Below are 22,361 nucleotides of genomic sequence, written 5' to 3'. Positions count from 1 at the left end.
TAACCTCAACTAGCACTTTTTGTTTGATAAAGCCCTTTGTGTTAAAATATATTTATAATGAGAACGATCCCAAATATAAATTATCTTTTAATTTTAATATTTTCTCTGCTACGCATTGAGATCTTCCACTTAAGATTTCCTACAGAAATTGTTATATCCTTTACGGGAAAAAATTCTATCTTTCGAGGTAAAATTCTATCTTTCTTCCCCCTCTCTCTCTTGTTAGAGATAAAAAGAGGGAGAGAAGGGGGAGATAGAGGAGGTGGGGCGGAAGAGAGAAATAGAAAGATATAGAAAGAAAGGCAGGTTAATCTAAAGAATAAAGCGATATTATCCAGGATACGAATGGTATGCTGCCATCCTCTCGGGAATGTCGCGCACGCATCTCCTCCAAAGAACAATAATATCTATTTACAAACATTGAGAAGCAGCCTCGCTTCGTTTGTTTTTTTTTTTTTTTGTTTTTTTTCTCCTACTTGCTTGCTTGCTTTTCGTCTCGTTCCGCGCAATCACACGAAGAACAAATACACGCCCTTACTCGTCTTTTTCTTCTTTTTGCGTGTGGGAGAGTCCGTAATGAAACGCGACTGTAAACTGTACCTGGAAAAGCGAAGAGAGATGGGGAGGAGAGGCAGGTAGAAAAAGAGAGGTGCTCAAGAATCAACAACCCAGTAAAGCGAAGAGTAGCAGAAACACTCGCCAATCTCCGGAAAACGAGTTTTCTAACAGCAGAGTGTGCACAGCATTACAGCAAGTACCGTGCGGGCACTTGTGCTGTTGCGCCTTCTACTGCTAACGGTACTGTTACTACCGCGGTTGTTGGTTTGCAAGGCTGCAACAACTGGCTCCGCTCGAAGACGAACAACGACGGCTGCTAGTAGATACGGGCTTTCTTTTTCTTTTTTTTTCTTCCTTTCTTTCTTTTAAAAGCAAAAAAAACAAAAAAAAAACAAAACAAAAAACAAAAAACAAACACGCAACCAAAACAGGAAGCAAAAGCAGAACCATGGAAAAAAAATAATTTTACTTTTTAATAGATGATCGTTTTAAATATGTATGAATTATAATCAACCATTTTTTTTTTTAAATTTTTACCGGCATCATTTTTTCAGTGAAACCCCCCCCCCAAAAAAAAAAACTAACCGCTTCCAGCTTCCTTCCAAATATATATATATAAACATACACACACAATAGAAAAATATAGAGAGAAAGGAGATAGAAAAAAAGAGAGGAAAGGACAGAAAGAGAGAGAAAGAGGAAGAGAAAGAGAGAACGCACGTGAGAGAGAAAAAGAGAGGGAAAGAGGGGAGAGAGTGCGCACACGCGCGTATCTAAGAGAGAGAGAGAGAGAGAGAGAGAGAGAGAGAGAGAGAGAGAGAGAGAGAGAGAGACGTTAAACTATTCGGCTGGTGCGAAGCGAAAGAATTTCTTTTTCTATTATATTTTTTTAGATTACTTTTATTGCTGTTGTGATTTTAAACGCAGATCCCTCTCCCCTCCCTCTTTCTCCCTCCCCCTTCTCTCCCTCTCCCAGAGACTCTATCCGCAGGGATCGTTTACTGTGCAGTAGGGAATGTACCAGTCTCCGATTAGGACCAGCTTTTCTATAACACCATCCATTCACCTGCTTCCTGCCTGCAAAACCTGACAACCACAGGAAGAACTGATTTACTTCCATACTTACCTCTCACCTCTCGCTAACTGCTCTGAATATCACTGGAGCTCTTAGCGTAAAGGATACCTTCAGTTTGCCTCATCAACCTCAAATTTTTGGGTAGGGTTGGTGGCCTGGCCTCATTCGCCCGTATTCTAGCTTCCTATCTGCTACGGACAATACGGCGTTTCTTCGTTATATCCCACCTTCTCTCTTCTCTTTTTAAACCATTCCTCGAATTCACAGTGCGCAAGTTCATGTATACACAAAAATACCATCGTTAAAAAAAAAAAGGAAAGAAAAACAAAAAAACGCTTGCGTGGTATACACTTATACGCTTGCAAATTCTAACCTAAGGAAAAAAATATATATCTACACATCTATATACTTACTTGAACGAGGGAGATGGAAAAGGATGAAAACGCCACCACGTTCCGAGGAAATCAGCAGGCATCAGCCAAAGGGGCCAGCTACACGGGCGGCGATCGGAACAAGCCGAAGATGGCAGCCAAGTCGAACAAAAAGTGGGTGAGACTGGCCACAGTTTTGGCCTACGTGTTGGCCGTGTCGCTTGCCGCCATCGTGCTCGCCATATACTACAGTCTCCTGTGGAAGCCTCAACTGAAGACAAACATGGCATCCGGAGAGAACGACTCACAATTGCACGTCAACGAGAAATCTTGAACAACAAGAACAAACACCACTAACCAACAACAAAATAAGGCGTTACATCATTATGAATCGCAGACATATTATTGCAGACTTTCTTTGATTCCAAAGTCCTTATCCATTAACCAATATTATCCATTGAAAAAAAAAAAAGTCTCATAATAGACTACAGGTGGGTGACCCTTTTTATTTTTATTGCGTTGTGTGTCTCTACATGTCATTTTTATTTACTCATATTGACCCCAAACAAGGCAAATTGTCACCGAGACAAAAGGGGTTACTGTGAAGTAGGAACCATAACTACATGGACACTTTAAGGAGTTGAGCGGCGAGATGTCTGTTCACATTCACACTACACTTAAATTTCTGCATGTTAGTGCAGTTGAGGAAGAAGGAATTAACAACAACAACAACAACAACAACAACGACGACGACAACGACGATTTTAATAATAATAATAATAATAATAATAATAATAATAATAATAATAATAATAATGCAATCGCTGATGGTAACCTATGTGAGAACTTCTAGTAAGTACAAATAATAATACTCGTACTCATGCAGAATACGGATCATGCTATCTTTTAGATGGGATTTTGAAGTTAAATTCAATTTTTACGGTATCTTTTGTTTATTAGACTGTTTGGTAAAAGTAGAGAATTGTTAACTCCCTTCACATGTTGAGAATGAGTTTCGAATTAATAACGGTCCGTATTTTGCATAATTTTGCATAATAATAATAATAATAATAATAATAATAATAATAATAATAATAATAATAATAATAATTGAATGATGGAAAAAGCAAGGAAAGAGAGCACCAATCAGACTTCCACTGAAAATGTGCAGAAAGTACTAATAACTTGTGGAGGCTTATTACCATCTGAATCCCAGACAGAGCCAATGATTGTTGCCAGCGAGAAATCAATGGTAAATGACCGTTGCGATAATGCAAAATCATTTGTAAGGATTATCAAAAAAGGTAGAAAGTACTGAAAATCTGGGGAGACTTGTTATCACTCAATTTCAAAGGCCACCACATATTCTGGCCAGTAATCGCTAATAATAGTTTATGTGAAATTTCACATCATAAATAATAATAATAATGATAATAATAATAATAATAATAATAATAATAATAATCATAATAATAATCATAATAATAATAATAATAATAATAGCATCATAACAATAATAATGACACTAATAATAACAATTATAATAACAACTATAAAAACAATTACAATCATGATAATGATAATAATAACTATGACAACAACAATAATAATAACAACAACAATAATGATAACAACAATAACAGCAATAAAAACAACAGCAATCATAATAATGATAATAATAGCTTTATAACAACAATAATAACAGCAATAATAATAATAATAATAACAACAATAATAACAGCAATAATAATAATAATAATAACAATAATAACAACAATAATAACAGCAATAATAATAATAACAATAATAACAACAATGATAACAGCAATAACAACAACAATAATAATGATAATAATAACAACAACAATCATGATAATGATAATAATAACTATAATAACAACGCCAATAAGAACAGCAACATAACAACAGTAACAACAACAACAACAACAATAATAATAATATTAATAATAATAATAATAATAATAGTAATAATAATAACTCAACAAATGTCTCCAACTCCCATATTTTTATTGTCATCGAAATCAGTGAAATCGTCCATTTTTCAATTAAATCTATTGATTGCCTGCTCTAGTTGGGGACTTATCGCAGTGAACGGGGAAGAAGTTCACATGGCCTCCTTGCAGTGACTTAGTCCACAATACATTCTAGTCTACATTGCATTGTAGAAAACCTGCTGTTGATTCATAAAATTATTATTTTTTATATATAATGGCTTGAATTAAAGTTTAAAATGCAGAAGTTAAGTATCATGCTTCTAAACAGAAACATTCATTTCAAACGCACCCCTGTCATATCAAAGAACCTTCTGCTGATTTTTATGCCTGGCCTTACTGCTTGTACGGTGATAATAGCTTGAATTTAAGTTTAAAATGAAAAGGTCAAGTATCATGCTTTAATTGAGCTCTAAACAAAAACATTCATCTCGAGCGCACCTCTGTCATATCAAAGAATCTACTCTTGATTTTATATGTGGGACCTTTCCATTAGTGTGATAATAATACTTCTCAAAGGCGCTTGTGATGTTAGGCTGTGAAAGGTGTTAACTTTGGTTAAAATCGCCTGTTCCTTCTTTGGATCATCGATTATCAATACTTATCGAACACATTCCAATAAAAAACCTATCTAAGAACACTGGGGGCATATAAAGTACCTTTGTGTGAAATTTCATAAAAATCGGCGCAGCCGTTTTTGAGTCAATAGGGAACGAAGTCACACACACGTGCGCAAACACACATACACGCACACACACGCACACACACGCACACAAATACAAAGTTCCTTTTATATAATAGTGATTATGGAAATCGCTCCAGACAAGGTATGAAGCCACTTGATGTAACAAACTAATAAGAATCACGAAAAGGTTAAAAATTTAGCCAATGATAAGTATGAGAGATAGATTCTTACCCAGAAAACAGCAAATTTTTCCCCTTTGTCTGAAACAATCATTATGAAATGTGGAGACAAAAGGACAAAATTAGAGAAGCAAGAGTTATGAGATTTATGAAAGTAAATCAAGGTCCATTTTCTACTCTCCATCTTTACTAGGAGTTCTTGGTGACAACAAGTTTTCTTTAATTTCCAATATTCTCCACTTCTTTCAATATCCATTGCAAATTACTTGGTGTTTTCGAAATAGCCGTTTACCATTGACTTGTTACTCATATCAGTTTTCTTTAGAATTGCAGTTACAATTAGCCTACCCAATATTCCAGAACTCTTTCTGTCTTTTTAATGGAGATTTCGATGGTGCGCTTTCTCTTCAGTCTTTCCAGCCTCTTTGATCCTTCATGACCAGATGCCGATGTGTCATCACAGGTGCTTATTATTATTATTATTATTATTATTATTATTATTATTATTATTATTATATACGGCATAATCACATTGACACCGATTCTCATCAGATTACAGAGGTTAACCAACAATGAGCTTGGCGAATACTAGATGGGTGAGCATTTGGGGATACTAGGCGCTGTGTGTAGTCTCCGCATTGTTCCCAGTCATCCTGAACTTAGATATACATGCAACTGGAATTAAAACAGTGCCGATTCGGGAGAAATGTGGTTGGAAATTGCCCAACACTTGCCACAAAAAATTTCACATGCAAGCACCCTTCAATGGGTATCCATAGTCTGTTAAGACTGAATGGAGCCTTTTTATTTTTATTGTTATTTTTGAGATGAGTAATTTGTATATTTTATTTATTTATTTGCGGACTATTATCCTTGCCTTCATAGTTGTTGTTTCATGACGTTTCGGTCAACTATTCCTCTGGCCTTCATCAGGCATTTAACTGCGACGGGATAGAAATGCTGAGTCTCTTAACTGCATCCTCAGTAATTACTGCCTTCCATAGTTGCTGTCTCATCACGTTTTTGGCCAACTAATTCCCTGGCCGACATTGGGTAGGATTGAAACCACTATTTTCAGACAATGCTTACCTGCATGCATAGAGATTCAATGCCTTTATCCACTACGCCACAGGCCCCGAAGGGAGATCAAGGTTATATTTTTTAGTCTTATAAATTCAAGTTTTTTTGTTCTTCTATCGTCGGGTTCATACCGAATAGTTTATTATTTCTTTTATTGGAATCCTTTGAGATGAGTAATTTGTATATTTTTTTATCTATTTATTTGTTTGCGGACTGTTATCCTCATCTTCATAGTTGTTATCTCACAACATTTCGGCCAACTATTCCTCTAGCCTTGTCAGGTGGTTAACCTAACGGGATAGGAATGCTGAGTCTCTAAACTGCATCCTCAGTAATTACTGCCTTAAGAGAGACTCAGCATTCCTATCCCGTCGTGATAAACCACCTGACAAAAGCCAGAGGAATAATTGGCCGAAACGTTGTGAAACAGCAACTATACAGATGAGGATTACAGTCCGTAAATCAATAAATAATAAAATTATTATTATTATTATTTACACACTAACATAATGGTAAGAGTGTTCGTTAATGGGCTCGATAACCAGGGTTCATTCCTTGCTTGAGTCATACCAAAGACTTACAAAAAAATGATACTTGATCTCTCCTTACTAAACACTCAACATTATACGCTTAGGACCAAGGGTAAGTTGAGTCATCCTGGGAAAGGTGTAGTACGCTCCCTTACAGCTCTGTGTAGTAGCTAAGGACAAAATGAAAAAAAGAAGCTTTTAGGTTGCCCTTGACTATGGTCGACCACTTTACTTAAACTTTTTTTATTTATTCCGAGTTTCGTACGTATCATTATCAGTGATTGTTCGCTGATAATACCAAGTGGAGTTTCTTGAAATCTGAGTGACAAGCTTACTCAGATTTCCGGCACTTTCTGCTACTTTCAATAACCATTATAAGTCATTTTGTGCTATCGCAACAACCGTTTAACATTGATTTCTTGCTGGCAATGACAACTGGCCTTCTCTGAAATTTGACTGAGAATAAGACTCTCCAAGGTTCCAATATCCTTTGTACTCTTCTAGTAGAGATCTGGTTGGTGCTCTCCCTTCTCAGTCTTTCCATACTCTTTAATTTTTCACAATCATTTTTTGTAGTAACAACCATGGTTTTTTGGTAGTTTCAGTGCCCTTGGATTCGTGTAATATTTTTTCTATATTTTTAGTTTTATTTCTGTTTCAGCTTAGTTGTGGTTGATCAGTGTCAGCTGGTTATGTAGGTTGGTTTCTGCACTCAAGGATTTTTCAAATGATTTCTGCTTTTTTCACCAGTGTCATGCGTTGTATAGTGTGAATTTTCCTGCAATTATTGGTACTACATTAATTTTCTTCACGTTCCATATCCCCTTTAAATCTCTAGCATCCTCCATGAATATATTTTTTTTTTCATTTGATTCAACCCGGACTAGGCGCATTGCAACTAAGACGTGAGGGGTTACTGTAATTAACAAAGCATATTTATAGGGGCATCATGAGTTGGGAATTGTGCAACAAGATGTTTGTTCACATTAAACTTTAATTTTGGCACAATCAGGGAAACAGGAATCAGGAAGGGAATTCCAAAGGCTAGCAGTTTAAAGAAAGATTCTATTAGAGTAGGAAGCCTTTTTGCATTGGAGGGGAGGGGGAGAATGGCTCTATATCTCCCTTAATGAGGTGCAGAAACGTATCTGTAATTTGATTGGCGCCACTCTTTCTTCTTCTCTGCAACATCTCTCTCACAGAGTTGCTAGTCTCAGTCTTTTCTATAAATATTATTATGTCATGTGTTCTTCAGAATTGTCTGACATTTTTCCTGCAAGTTTCTTCTCTCAAACTGCTACACTCTATCCTGCTTCCTGGACTGTACTAATATGCAGAAATTTAAGTGTAGAGTGAACGGATATCTTGCTGCTCAACTCCCTACTTAGAATATCCCTGTAGGCATGGTCACTAATTCACAGTAGCCCCTTAATTCGTCTTGTTTGGGATCAATATAAATGCAGTAGTTTAAAATTTATATTTTTTAAGATTTTGACATCCTGAACATATTGGCGTTAAAAATCAATTTATATGAAATAATAATAAAAAAAAAAAAAACATACAGTTCTAACGCCTTCACTGTAAAAGTTTTCTGATGCTGGAGAACCTTCTACCCTGAAAGTTTCTTTCTTCAAACTGCTAGACTATATGCTGCTTCCCGGACTATACTAATATGCACAAATTTTAGTAAAAAGTGAATGGATATCTTGCTGCTCAACTTCCTACTTAGAACGTCCCTATAAACATGGTCCCTAATTCATAGTAACCTTTTAACATCTCAGAGGCAATTTATGAACAAATAAATAAATAAATTCATAGGTTATAAAATGTTAGTGAAGAAAGTGGGAAAGCAGTGGCGCCCTCCCCTACATCTCAGTGTTAGCTAATAAAAACAGAGGCTTCGTATTACCATATATTACGATCAACCAGATTACTTGTTACTTTTTTTATTTGCTGAATTCACTTATTATGTGATTTATAGTTTCATGTTTTTGTCCATCGAGTGCACATTTGCTATTTTTGGAGACCCTGATTTAGCTTTTATGTAGTTTATTCTGATTGCATTGTTTTGTGTAACTTGTGGGATGGCAGAATCAACAATTTGTCATTTTTTTTTTTCCTGAGACATTAAATCAAAATTTCTTGAATGAGCTTGTACTTCCATTTGACAGAAAAAAAAATGTATTTTCCACTTCTGATTCTAGTTTGTGTACATGTTTGAAGTCTAACTTTGCTGCATTCACTTATTATGTGATTTACTATTTCGTCTTTTTGTCCACAGTCTACATTTGCAGCTTTCTTTGGATCTTGTCTATTTGTTATGTATTGTTTTGTTTTTTTATTGCATTGTTTTGTTTGGCTGTCAGTAGTGATTCATTTTCTCTTTTCATAGCCAGGTTTATGTGTTTTCATATGTTATTTGTTTGGTCAATCTTATAAATTCTTCATGTAGCTGTTTCTCTTCCCATTTTTCTTTACTCATCAGTGTGTCTCTTATTCCGCTGCTGTCGATATTGTTCATTTTGGTAGTGTTTTGATGCTGCTAATCAGCCTCTCTATAATTTGTCTCATGTATTTTCGCATCCTTTAGTCGTATCGTTGACAGAATCTTCATTACTCACTCGTCCTCTACTCACTTCTTCCTTTTTACAGAGAATCATTAAGTATTATCCTTCGGTACAGCACCTAGTGCATGAACATTAGTTTCGTTGTTTTTTATCCGTATGAGTAATAAGATTTTACTTGCGAAATCTGCCAGCATATAACCAGGTGCAGCTGCCATTTTACTGTTTCCTTTTTGCTCACAGCCAGACCTTACATGCTAAACAAACTCATCCAGAAAGTTTAGGTGGGTCCCTTCTGCACTCTTATTACTTGCTATAAGTGGCAGCAAGACATTTTATCACATTGTATTATTATTTTATACCGAGATTGTAAATTCAATCCCTCCCCCCCCCCACCTCTTCCTCAATTATGATACTGATGTCACTGGTCCAAATGTGTCTTTTGGCATTATTTCTCTGATTTCTCTGATTTGTCAGAGAAAATATTGTCTGGATTTCAAGGGCGAAAATGAATGAATCTGCAAGCTGAAAGGATTAACTGAACAAGAACTCGATGAGAGGTTATGATCTGATTCGTATCTATTTGGATTCTTCAGACTACTGTTATCCAACTTTGAAATTGATAATATTGATTTATTTTCACTTCAATCAAAAGATTGCTTGAGTGAATTGAGAAAGGAAAAGAGTAGCTTATAAAACTAGTATCTTTTTTGTGTTCACTCATCTTATTTGTCGAGCATGAGGCGTCAACATAAATCTGAAAACAGGTTTGTCTAATTAACCACAGAGGGCAACATAGCCCCTTTGCTAAAATAACAATACAATTTGATAAAATGCCTTGTCACTAAGATTAGAACAGTAGTCCGAATAATAAGTATATTCAAATAATGCAAATAAAATGCAAATCTCTCGTTCAGTTCTTGTTCAAATAGTACTTTCATTTTGCAGGTTCATTCATTTTTGTCCCTGAAATCCAGACATTTTCTCTGACAAATCAGAGAAATAATGCCAAAATATACTCACCCTGTTTGAACCAGTAACATCAGTATCATAGTTGAGGGGGGTGGCTAAATTTACAATGTCGACGTAAAATAATAATACAATGCCGTGTTGCCACTTATAGCAAGTAATAAGAGTGCAGAAAGGACTTACCTCAAATTTCTTCATTCATGTTTTTTAGGCATATTTATTATTTTATCTTTTGTTTCTGCAGTTTTATTGGGGTTTTTTACGCTTTCAATTATAACGATTACACCTCTTTCTTTTAAACAAAAACAAATTGCAAATTAAATTGCATCTCAAGTTTGAATCCCACCTCCTCCAGAAAAAGAAATGGTTTTACATTTTCGTGCCAGACAACAAGAAAAAATAAGTATTTTTCGTTTTTCTTCTCCTTTTTATTTCTTTTTGTTTTTTGTTTTTATTTTGGTAGAACTGACTTTTAATGGTCCTACATTTTTTGAAATAAAAAAATGGCCTTTGTAAACCCCAATACTAATTTTAAATCTGGGTTGAAAATTAAACCTCGCTCATAAGTCTCCTCCCTCACGCAGACACAAAATAATATTTTACATAAACTGTGTAGGGTTTCCATTCATGCTGGACAACCATAAGCGGAAAATAATTCAATAGTTTATCGTTGAGGCTGAGAATTTCTTGAGTCCTAAGCAATGCTGGAACACCGGTCAGCTAGTTGTTAATATTATATAATAATAACAGTAGTGGGAGTAGTACGTTTTTTTAACAGTTAACACGTGCTAATATAGTCGAGCTAAGGTGGATATAGGAATATTCACTTACGTTTTGATAACAGGTGTTAGTGACTGCCAAGGTTAGAAAGCTAGGGTGGGGCAGGGTTGGAGTAGTCAGACATTTCAAAATGGCTCCCTGTGTTTATCTTCGTTGGGATGGGCTGTCCAATTTGTTTATATAGATGGTTTATAAAATGTGTGATCTTTTCTTGTTATTGTTCTGATGGAGTTATTGTTTTATGGTGTTCTTCTAATATATGATCTAGTTAGAACTAGTGTTAAGGTCAGTTATTTAAAGCAAGAATTGTGATCTACCAAATGATTTCTGATGCAATATGTAATCTACCAAGTAGTTTATATTCCAATGTATCGTTTACCCATTAAGCCTAACTTTAACTAATCCTACACCTAGGCCTGCTGCTCTTTCAACATGAGATCTACTAAATAGGATTCTAATCCAATATGTGATGTACAAATTAAATCTAACCCTAACCCTAAATACGATGCTCTTCTGAGTTGTTTACTTTCTAATATGTGATCTCTTCATTAACCCTAACAATTCGGTAGAATCACATATTGGATTAGAAATTATTTGGTAGATCATATATTGGATTAGAAACCATTTGGTAGATCATATATCATATTAGAAACCATTTAGTAGATTATATGTTGGATTAGAAACCATTTGGTAGATCATATATTGGATTAGAAACCATTTGGTAGATCATATGTTGGATTAGAAACCATTTGGTAGATCATATATTGGATTAGAAACCATTTGGTAGATCATATATTGGATTAGAAACGATTTGGTGGATAATATATTGGATTAGAAACCATTTGGTAGATCATATATCATATTAGAAACCATTTGGTAGATAATATATTGAATTAGAAACCATTTGGTAGATCATATATTGGATTAGAAACCATTTGGTAGATAATATATTGGATTAGAAACCATTTGGCAGATAATATATTGGATTAGAAACCATTTGGCAGATAATATATTGGATTAGAAACCATTTGGTAGATCATATGTTGGATTAGAAACCATTTGGTAGATCATATATAATATTAGAAACCATTTGGTAGATTATATGTTGGATTAGAAACTATTTCATAGATCATATATTGGATTAGAAACTATTTCGTAGATTATATATTGGAAATTCATTGTTTTTTATTTTATCTATTTTATTTTACTAATGTACCACGACTTATCAAGGTCAAAAGCAACTTGATGAAAATAGTTAATGAGATTGAATGGGCAATCTTGGAATGTAGTTCACAGCCAAGAAATCTAAAAGAAATAATTAAAACTAATAACTTTCACCAAATGCATTAAAATGTTATTTCGTACCGACCTGTATAACTTTCAAGTGTGGAAACAGAGTATTAGATTTACTATTGCTATATTCATTAATATTAAATTGACTTATCGAAAATAACAAAAATGACTCTGACAACAGACAACAAACAGTGAGTGTCAGTCATGTCTTTTGGGGTTTTTTTAAGTCGATAACAAAGTTAAAGATAATGTCTTACAATCAGTTTCTGCACTTTAAAATTGTACAAGACGGTAGAAAATAACATTTTAATGCATTTGTTGAAAATTATTAGTTGCAATTTTTATATCTTTTCTTGGCTCTTAATTATACTGTAAGATTACCAGTAAATGAGTGTCGGTTGAGAGATGACGAATATTACGAGAGGATTGAGAAAAAGACTAAGTTTGAATTACTTGTGCAGATAGTTTCATAATGGGAATCTGTTGACATTGGATTTGAAAACGACTATGTTGTAGCCTGCAGGGGAGCAGTTCTGTAGTAATGTGTTCAACAGAGGGGTATCCATTGCTAAGAAGATCTGTTTGTAGAAATTTAACTGGCAGGATGCCATTAGAATTTAGATGGGTGATATTTTTTTTTCTAATGGAAATCGCTCCAGACAAGGCATGAAATCATTTGATGTAAGGAGCCAAAAAAATAAAAAATGCTACTTCAAGGTCAATAATAGGTGTTAGATGAATAGATTCTGACTCAGAAAATAGCAATTTTTTCCCCTTTGACAAAAACATCGCTCATGAAATTTGAGGACAAAAGGATAAAATAAGGGAGGCGAGCATTTATAAAAAACAAAAAAAAAAACTAAAAATATATATATATACAGGGGTTGAATACCAAACTGCAAAGCCAAAAATGACTTTATGACAGGGTTTGAATCCTTTGAGCAGCAGTAATATTTTATTCCCACTGCAAGATGTTATACAAGGTGGGAACGTAAGTAAAAAAAAGAAGTAGCACAAGAAGAGTAGGTGCTGTTTGGTTCAATACAAATAGACTTAGCAGCCCTATTGGCATTCACCTGTATGGGATTGAAATCCGACAATTGATAGAGATAAATAGATGTAGACGACTAAGTTATAATAGACAGGGAACAACCAACCAGTTGTCAAAGAGAAAAGGTAAAACCCTGAAGAATGCACCTCTTTGGACTGAACCCTAACTTTAACAATCTGATAAAAGAAGGTGTGGTAAGAGAGTCTTATAGAAATGAAACAAATTTCTATATAATAGCATGTAATGAAAACCACCACATGAAAGAAAAAACGAAACCTTTTTTATGACAACAAAAGGATTTGTTTAATTACCTACACTAAAAATCTGACCTCTTATCTGTTGGGCTGAGGCATTCGTTCTTTTGAATTGAAAGCCATGTTTAATTTCAGAAAAGAAGCCATGTTTAGTTTCAGTTGGAAGCCATGTTTAGTTTCAGAACAGTTTCCAATGGTTAGTTGTTCTATACAAGTCCTGGGGGTGATTGGTTCTCAGTAGACAGTTCTTTTGTTCAGGTTCCTGATTGGTCAGTTCCTATCGCCAGTGTCTATAAGTAGAATTTTCTAATTTTCTTTAATCATACCGTCTTAAAGTATTAAAAATATTGCGACATGTTCTGGTTAGTAATAGGAGGTTCACTGTCCCATGCCTTGCCTTCGCCTCTTTAGGGTAGAATAAGTTCATTGCTTACTGCCTGAGGCGTCCTTACCAGGGAATGTTCACAGGGTTGCTCAGGCAATATTTTAAAGGCTGGTGCTCCTCGGTGAGGGACACTGGCTTGACTCTTTGTGATGGGAAAGAAGTAAAACCAGTGATTCGTGGCAGTTATGGCTCCAGAATCAAGACACATACTTCAGTAAAATACTTTTGTTGATACACTTTTGGCGTGTTTGTCTTGATTATTACTCACCTAACGATATCAGATCAAGCTTTTCTTAGAGGCAGATTAAGCTAAGTTTTGTTCTACATTTATACGGAAGTATCAGGACCTGTGGAAATTCCACAACCGACTCTTTTATATGTTATATAATGATGTTGATATTCTGTGGATGTTCAGCATAAATGTATACGTCCTGATATTATTGTAGGTCTTTTGTTAAAACTACTAAAGTATTTATCTAAGCTAGCAAGGACGCCGACGTAGCCCAGTCATAAAATATACTTAAATAAATAAATTTAAAAAAAATGATATTTTAATATATGCAGATTTCGTATACATTATTATAGAGTCAATTTTCTATCGATTCTTATATAGTATAACGTTGTGATTAAAAAATAAAAAAAATATATCCATATGACTTGGGTGCATCAGCTTGAATCGAAACCGAAACCAAAACTTATAAAGAAAAAAATATGTATATACATATATAACTTGAGTTATATATGTAAGAATTCTTGGTAAAATAATTTATTACAAGAAATGAAAGGTCATAACAATTAAACGACAGTCACTCGGAAGAAAAAAGATGTAAGCTTGACACACAAAATAACACACGCTATTGTATTAATAGATAGATAATAGGATTTTGCTTAAATTTGATTGAAATCCGACAAATGATAGAGATAAATAGACGTAGACGACTAAGTTATAATAGACAGGGAACAAGTACTGTGGTAATATGTTCCACAAGTGGAAATTCTGTTTCACATTAAGCACTTGGAAAAAGAAAAGTCTTTTTTGTTGTAATAATTCGACAAGTTTTTGTTATGAATGTCTTTAAAGGAGGAACTAAAGATTGGGGTTCAGTCAAGAACCTTCTGTAGAAATAGTGGTAGAGGAGAGAGAGGGGCGGAGAGAGAGAGAGAAAGAGAGAGTAAAAGAGAGAGGGAGAGATTAGCAAGTCCCTTTTGTGAGGAAAGATTCTACACACACACACACTATATATATATATATATATATATATATATGTGTGTGTGTGTGTGTGTGTGTGTATTGTGTACATATATATGTATATATATATATATATATAGACTTATATGTAATATACTGAGTTCGTGTAATTCAGTAAATTTTCATATACCAATGGTTGACTTAAGGATTAAGCTACAAAATTATCACATTTCATAATTGAGCATTAATATACTGTGTGTATAAAATCAAGACTTCAAGACATGGTGTTGATGGCAACAAAAAGTGTATTTCAATTTACGTTACAATTGTTTTAATGTCTAGTTTGACAATTTCAAGCATTATATCGTCTGAAAATTTTCAAAAATCAACATTTCTTCAGACTTTATGAATAAACACACTTTAGGCAATGTGGATACGAATTAGGCGGTACATTAATATTTAAATGAGCTTTTCCGTAACCACAACCAAGGTAAATGTTTCTCGCATGCTTTTCCCATTAAGGACCCCCCTCCCGCCTTTTTTCTTTCTATTCAAAAAATGCTACATTACGTAAAATGAAATACACTTTGTTGCCATCAACACCTTGTCTTGAAGTCTTGATTTTCCACACACAGTATACATATATATATATATATATATATATATATATATATATATATATATATATATATATATATAACTACATTTACTCACATAAAATTAATATACGAAAGTATAGATTTATGCATAAACTTTAAGTATTTACTTCAAAAGTGCTCAATACGTAGGTAGAGCTAGTTATATATATATATATATATATATATATATATATATATATATATTAGTGATAGGACGATTCCAATATTTTTCCTGATTGTGATACAATTACCGTTTCCATACTAAATTCCGATTCTAATACATTTACCGATTCCGATTTTTTATTTGTTATCTTTTCACCGATTACTGTAAAAGCTCATGTTTCCTAAACATAAAAACACACTTGTAGGAGATGATCTTTGGATTTTAGTTTTACTGGCAGTTTAAAATCAATAAATATTTTATTACTTTATCATTACTACCAGCTGTGAAAGATTTTGTTTTAAAGAACATCAAGCAAAAAGACAATTAAAAGAATCGTTTTGGCATCGGAAAATAGGTACATACTTATATCAGTCTTAACAGTTAAGTGTTTGTCGATAAAATTACTTCGGTTATATCCCACTCTTTCTATGCAGTGCAGCCTCATGTGGTGTTCAGGACTAAAACTGCTATCTCAGCTTTTAAGAAAGATGCACTCCCCATAATACAAAATAGTTGAGTTGTATACCAATTTCAATGTCAGTGTAATGCTGACTACGTTGGTCGTACGTTTCAACGACTGGGAGTCAGATTGGTACAGCATGTCCCTGCGTGTTTTTGAGTCTACAATAAACACATTGTTGAACACATCTGGGCGTTCACAGAACACATCCAGGCATTTACAAAACACATCTAGGCATCTACAGAACACATCTGGGCGCTTACCAATTCATGAGTCATCAATCATTTTACTTTAATCGTTACCGATGTCATCTCTTGAAAAGGGTCAGTAGAAAGGTTTCTCGAGGTTCTTTTTGTTTTTATTCGAATTATTTTTAGTCGAATAGTCTTTTGACAATTTTTCTCCCGTCTATTTTTCCCCCATTGATTTTCTCCCAAATTCATATAATGACTCCACTTATCCTTTTTAAAATTGAATATATATATATATATATATATATATATATATATATATATATATATATATATATGTGTATATATATATATATATATATATATATATATATATATATATATATATTACATAGGCATCACCACTTATCAAGCCCAAGAGGCCAATTGAGGATAAGAGTTAAAGAGTGTACAGTAGAAATTGGACAATATAGTAACCGTTAGTAATGGAAATTCGGTAAATTTGTTAACTTATATGGAACGGCTAATCAAAAACTTGTTTACGTTAGACTTGAAGACAACCATATTGTAGTCAGCTGGAAATATATAACATATATATAATCAGTGTTGGGAGGATTAATTAGAATCAGAATTGACGATTAAAAAAAAAAATCGGAACTTTTTTGGATATCAGAAACTCTATCAGAATCAGAAAAAATTGTGTATATTTTCCAATGTTCAAAACAATTTTTTTTATTGTTTTTATTTGTTTCGTTTTGTTTTAAACTTCATTGCTGGTATCAATGATAAAAGGATGACTCTTTATTGATTTTCAACAACCAATAAAACAAAAATCTGTAGATGACCCCAACAATTTTTATGTTTACGAAAATGTATCTACATATTACACGTTTTTGGTCCTCCAACGAAAAGAGGATGGACCTGTAAATTCACCCTTGTCCGTTTGTCCGTTTGTCCGCCCCCACTTTTCTCAATAACTACGCCTTACAATCTTTAAACATTTTACAGAAACATTAAACATGATATGAGTAAAAAAGTAACAGAACGGATTTTCCAGGAAAACTCCGGTTGCCCGCCTAGAGGTGCCTTTTGGGTTAAAATGGATAAAATTGACACTTTTGTGCTTATTAAAAAAATTGATGTCTTGGATTTTTATAAAACATTCTGAAAAGTTGTAACTAACTTATTTCTATATAATTTTGTTTGTCTACACTTTGCGATAACTCTTGGGTGTGGCCCAGGGGCTCTTTTAGGGCTAATAAAAACACTCCGCTTTTGGTACTATTTTACCATATTTGTCCAAAATTTTCTGTGTATGTCTATTTAGCAGTTTTGCATGGTGCTGAACTCAACTTTAAATATGTTAAGGCCTTGAGGACTTTTGGGGCTAAACAGAGGGGGTGACAAATGGTGGACTTAGTTATTTACATATATTAAGGCCTAAAACTGCATCGTTTGTTCATTTTCACCAGGATTTGACGTCCCCTGGGGACTTTGGGGGGGGGCAAGGGGGTAAATGGTGGAGGGGAGCAAATGCTGAACTTAGCAATTTTTTTTATATCTCGTTCATTGTGCACTCATGGGGCACCATGCATGCTTCACTTGTTTTTTTTTATTTTATGTTATCCGACTTCTCTCTCTCAAGAAAACAACAACTCTATATTTAGAAATGTAAAAGAACTGGAATTGTATCGGAAGCGAAAATGTAGAACTTAACTTTTAACAAGGCTCGAACTCGTCACAGCTCTCGATAAGTAGCTTTGTGTTTTACAACTAGACCACCAGACCTTGTTTGATTTTATGCACGAATTTATCGCTTTTAAATGTAGGATCATTTATTGATTTTTTTTAAATACTTTTTTATTCTGTGTTATTTAATTGTTACGTTCACCTGAACGTTTTTGAGGGAGTTACCTGCCCTTTGTAACTCCCTCAAAACATTCAGTTTAAGGTAACACTGAATCGCTAATAAAAAAAAAAAAAAAAAAATAATAATAAATAAATAAATAATCCTACATTTAAAAGCGATAAAAATCGTGCACAAAATTTAACAAGGTCTGGTGAAGCACCAGGCTACTTATCGAGCTGTGATGAGTTCGAGCCTTGTTAAAAGTTTAGCCATGTTGACGACAGGTGATATCCAGAAACACGCATGCCCATGGATAACTTTTATGCACGTAAAAATGTTTAATAGATATTTGAATAAAATAGTCAAATGTTTAATAAAATAAAAATTATAATTATATATATATATATAATTATTTACTATAATAATTAAATACCTACATACACTAGTGTTTCTGTTTCATCCTTTCGGGAATCATCAGTGCAGGGTGTCACAATTAACACCAGTCGAGAGATTCGAACCCCGGCAACAGAAGCGATGTCTGGCTTCATTAGCAAGGACCTTGACCATTCGGCTACCGACAACCGCGAGAGATATAGTTGAAATTAAACATTTATTCTTTTTAAATGTTTTTAACGCAAGAGTGATCTAGTCATTATCTGATGATCTATGCATATGAGCTAGCTAAGTTGACCGACTTATTACAACTGGAAGTGCTCAACGATAAGACAAGTTTATATATATATATATATATATATATATATATATATATATATATATATATATATATATATATATATATATATATATGCATGCATGCAGGCTCCTCCAGTCTTAGACAGATTATAGATACCCACGAAGGGTTGCTTGCGTGTGAAATTTTTGTGGCAGGACGTGCGCAATCTCCAATCATACCTCTCCTGAGACGGCATAGTTAAATACCAGTGGCAAGTACAGTGTATGTACAGGACGACTGGAAACAAATGCCGATATATATATATATATATATATATATATATATATATATATATATATATATATATATATATATATAAATACTAGACTACCCGTGACCCGTTGGGTCAGTATGTTATATTAGCTATGGAATTCATGTATGAGTGTGACACTTGTGACGTAAAGAAAATATTTTTTTTTGACATAACAGAAAAATTACTATGAAAGTATATTAAAATGAAAAAAGAATATAGATAGATTTCTATGAGTCGTTCTGCTTATTATAATTGATTATTTAAAAAAAAAAAATTACAGTTACTGAATTATAAGTGGTCGGCCATACTTATAGGTAATTGTGCACTGAACAGATACCATAATACTTATTATACCTATTTACTATGCCTCCCCACGGGACAGAGTTAGACACCAGGGTCGTTTTTTAACGTGGAGAAAAGGTACAAAAATAAAAATTGTCTCAGGCGTGAAGGATTTCTCTCCACCGAAAGAGAACAAGAAATAGAAGTGCAGCATCTGAAGAACAGATACTACACTTTGATAATAATTATTATAGTTAAATTCAAATTTTGATATATCTGCTTTTTTTTTTACATTGAAATTTCTGTATTACGTTTAAGTTATTTTAAACCCCACTCTTCCATGTTAAATAATAATTTCGAAATAATAACGTTCATATTTCAGTGCCCCAACTATTCTTTTTTTTTTTTTTGTTTATTTTAAACTCCACTCTTCCCATGTTAAATAATAATTTCGAAATAATAACGTTAATATTTCAGCGTCCCAATTGTTCTTTTTTCTCGTGTTTAAATTATCCAAATAAACAATTGTTAATACTGTCTGCTTTTTTTTTTACATCGTTCATTTCTGTATTACGCTTAAGTTATTTTAAACCCCACTCTTCCCATGTTAAATGATAATTTTGAAATAATAACGTTAATATTTCAGTGCGCAGGTTATGCGCGCATGCGCAACCGGATGTCGTAAACCGGAAAGTGGGTTACATACATCGTTACAAGGTCAACTGAATTTTATAATTATATATATATATATATATATATATATATATATATGATATATATCATATATATATCATATATATATGATATATATATATCATATATATATGATATATATATGATATATATATATGATATATATATATGATACATATATATATGATATATATATATGTATATATATATGATAGATATATATATGATATATATATGATATATATATGATATATATATATATATATATTATACATATATATGATATATATATGATATATATGATATATATATGATATATATATATGATATATATATGATATATATATATGACATATATATATGATATATATATGATATATATATATGATGTGATATATATGATATGATATATATGATATATATATATATATATATATATATATATATATATATATATATATATATATAGAGAGAGAGAGAGAGAGAGAGAGAGAGAGAGAGAGAGAGGGAGGGTAATAAAATGCAAATGAAATAGAAATTATATAAATTATGCAATATTTATTCTTTAGTCTTCCTGGCTGTTAAAAATCATCCATTTTGTAATGGAGCATTAAGCCAGTGTTTTTGTGCAATCAATATTGATTATTATCGGTCATCAGTTTTCTCTTTCTCTTGAGCCAAAAATGGTCAGTTTTCTATGGACATTTGGGTGTAACTAGGACCATTGAACAGATGCCAAAAATACTCTTAAACTCTGTAAACGAGGAAGATTTAGTGTCAAGGCAAAAAGCTTTTACAGATAGTATTTCTGGTTTAGATGAATAGCATTATCATTTTTAGAAATAGATTATTATTTTATAAACAAATATAAGCGCAACGGCATTTCAATTTCGCACACACACACACACACACACACACACACACACACACACACAGACATGTACAGACTTTGCTAAACTGGCATAACAGTGTTTCAATCTATAGTCATTAATAATCAAGATCTGATCAGGCAAAAAACCTTTCTTTTCCTTTAGGTGTTCATTTTGAAAGTCTATTATATATGGATAGAAAAATAGCTCTATTATATAAACCTAATAAATATTCCTTGAATTTTATCCTACAAATACATTCTTTACCTCGTTAATTCACTACCCGCACAGCAGCTGCCGATTAGCGTAATGGTTTGAAGACTTAACTGTCGTACGGGCAGTCTGGTTTCAATCCTGGCTTGAGGTAGTTGCCTGTCTAGCCGCTGTGATGAGTTGTGATACAGCGAAACAGTACTGTATGTGGATGACTATATATATATATATATATATATATATATATATATATATATATATATATATATAACTACTTAATTTACTCACATAAAATTAATATACGAAAGTATAAATTTATGTGTAAACTTTAAGTATTTACTTCAAAAGTGCTCAATACGTACGTAGAGCTAGTTAGTAAGTTATAAAATATATATGGCGATTAAGCTACACTGAATATTCCGCGTTTTATCCACTCTAGGACTCTTCAGGCTTATGCTCAAATTATGTGGTTGTTTGTCGTTTTTATATGCGCGTCTTCTATTGAGATTTTCGTTAGTCAATCAGCTTTCTAGTATCCACCACGCCCTTCCTATCAGCCAATGAGCATGCACTTATCGGACAAAGGCCTATTTGACCTCTGGTTGACCTGTTCCTTTGTGTATGCTCTATTTAGTTTCTTGATCTGTTTTAAATCTAGGTTAGTGTTTTTTTTATGTTAATTTATATATAAATATATATATGTGTACATACATATATACACATATATACATATATATATATACATACGTATATGTGTGATCGTTTATGTATATTCATGTTTATTTAATTTATTTATTTGTTTCTTTTCTATTGTTTTTGTTAGTTTTAAAACTATTTTGTATCGCTATCCTAGAGTAAATTTTATCTTATGAACACAGTTGTTTGCTATTTTTCTTTTACAGTTTAATAGATGTTGGGGTTCTTTAAAGTATAGGATAGCAAATTTTTCATGAAGGCATAATCTACATGGGTCGTCTAGGTCCCTACACGTGGTAGCTTGTCTTATTATTTTCCATTCGACTACCGGCGAATGTCCGCTTTC

General features: G+C 33.1%; 1 protein-coding gene across 2 annotated transcripts in view; it reads left to right on the top strand.

The window, feature by feature from the left end:
* The first annotated feature begins 710 nt into the window (after nt 1-710).
* The window catches only part of LOC145256205 (putative transmembrane protein INAFM2), a 48,285-nt gene continuing 26,634 nt past the window's right edge, over nt 711-22,361 (top strand). Inside the window, exon 1 of one of the 2 annotated variants that reach the window (XM_080114818.1) lies at nt 711-2,495. In XM_080114818.1, coding sequence (XP_079970944.1) covers nt 2,060-2,338 — 279 coding nt within the window. In that variant the 5' untranslated portion in view covers nt 711-2,059 and the 3' untranslated portion in view covers nt 2,339-2,495. The remainder of the gene's footprint in view (nt 2,496-22,361) is intronic. The other variant, XM_080114819.1, reaches the window with a different exon arrangement.

The sequence above is a fragment of the Euprymna scolopes genome, chromosome 32 (genome assembly GCF_053919585.1).
Source record: "Euprymna scolopes isolate OS-2025 chromosome 32, ASM5391958v1, whole genome shotgun sequence".
NCBI lineage: Eukaryota > Metazoa > Mollusca > Cephalopoda > Sepiida > Sepiolidae > Euprymna > Euprymna scolopes.
This window is presented reverse-complemented; position numbering and strand designations above follow the sequence as displayed.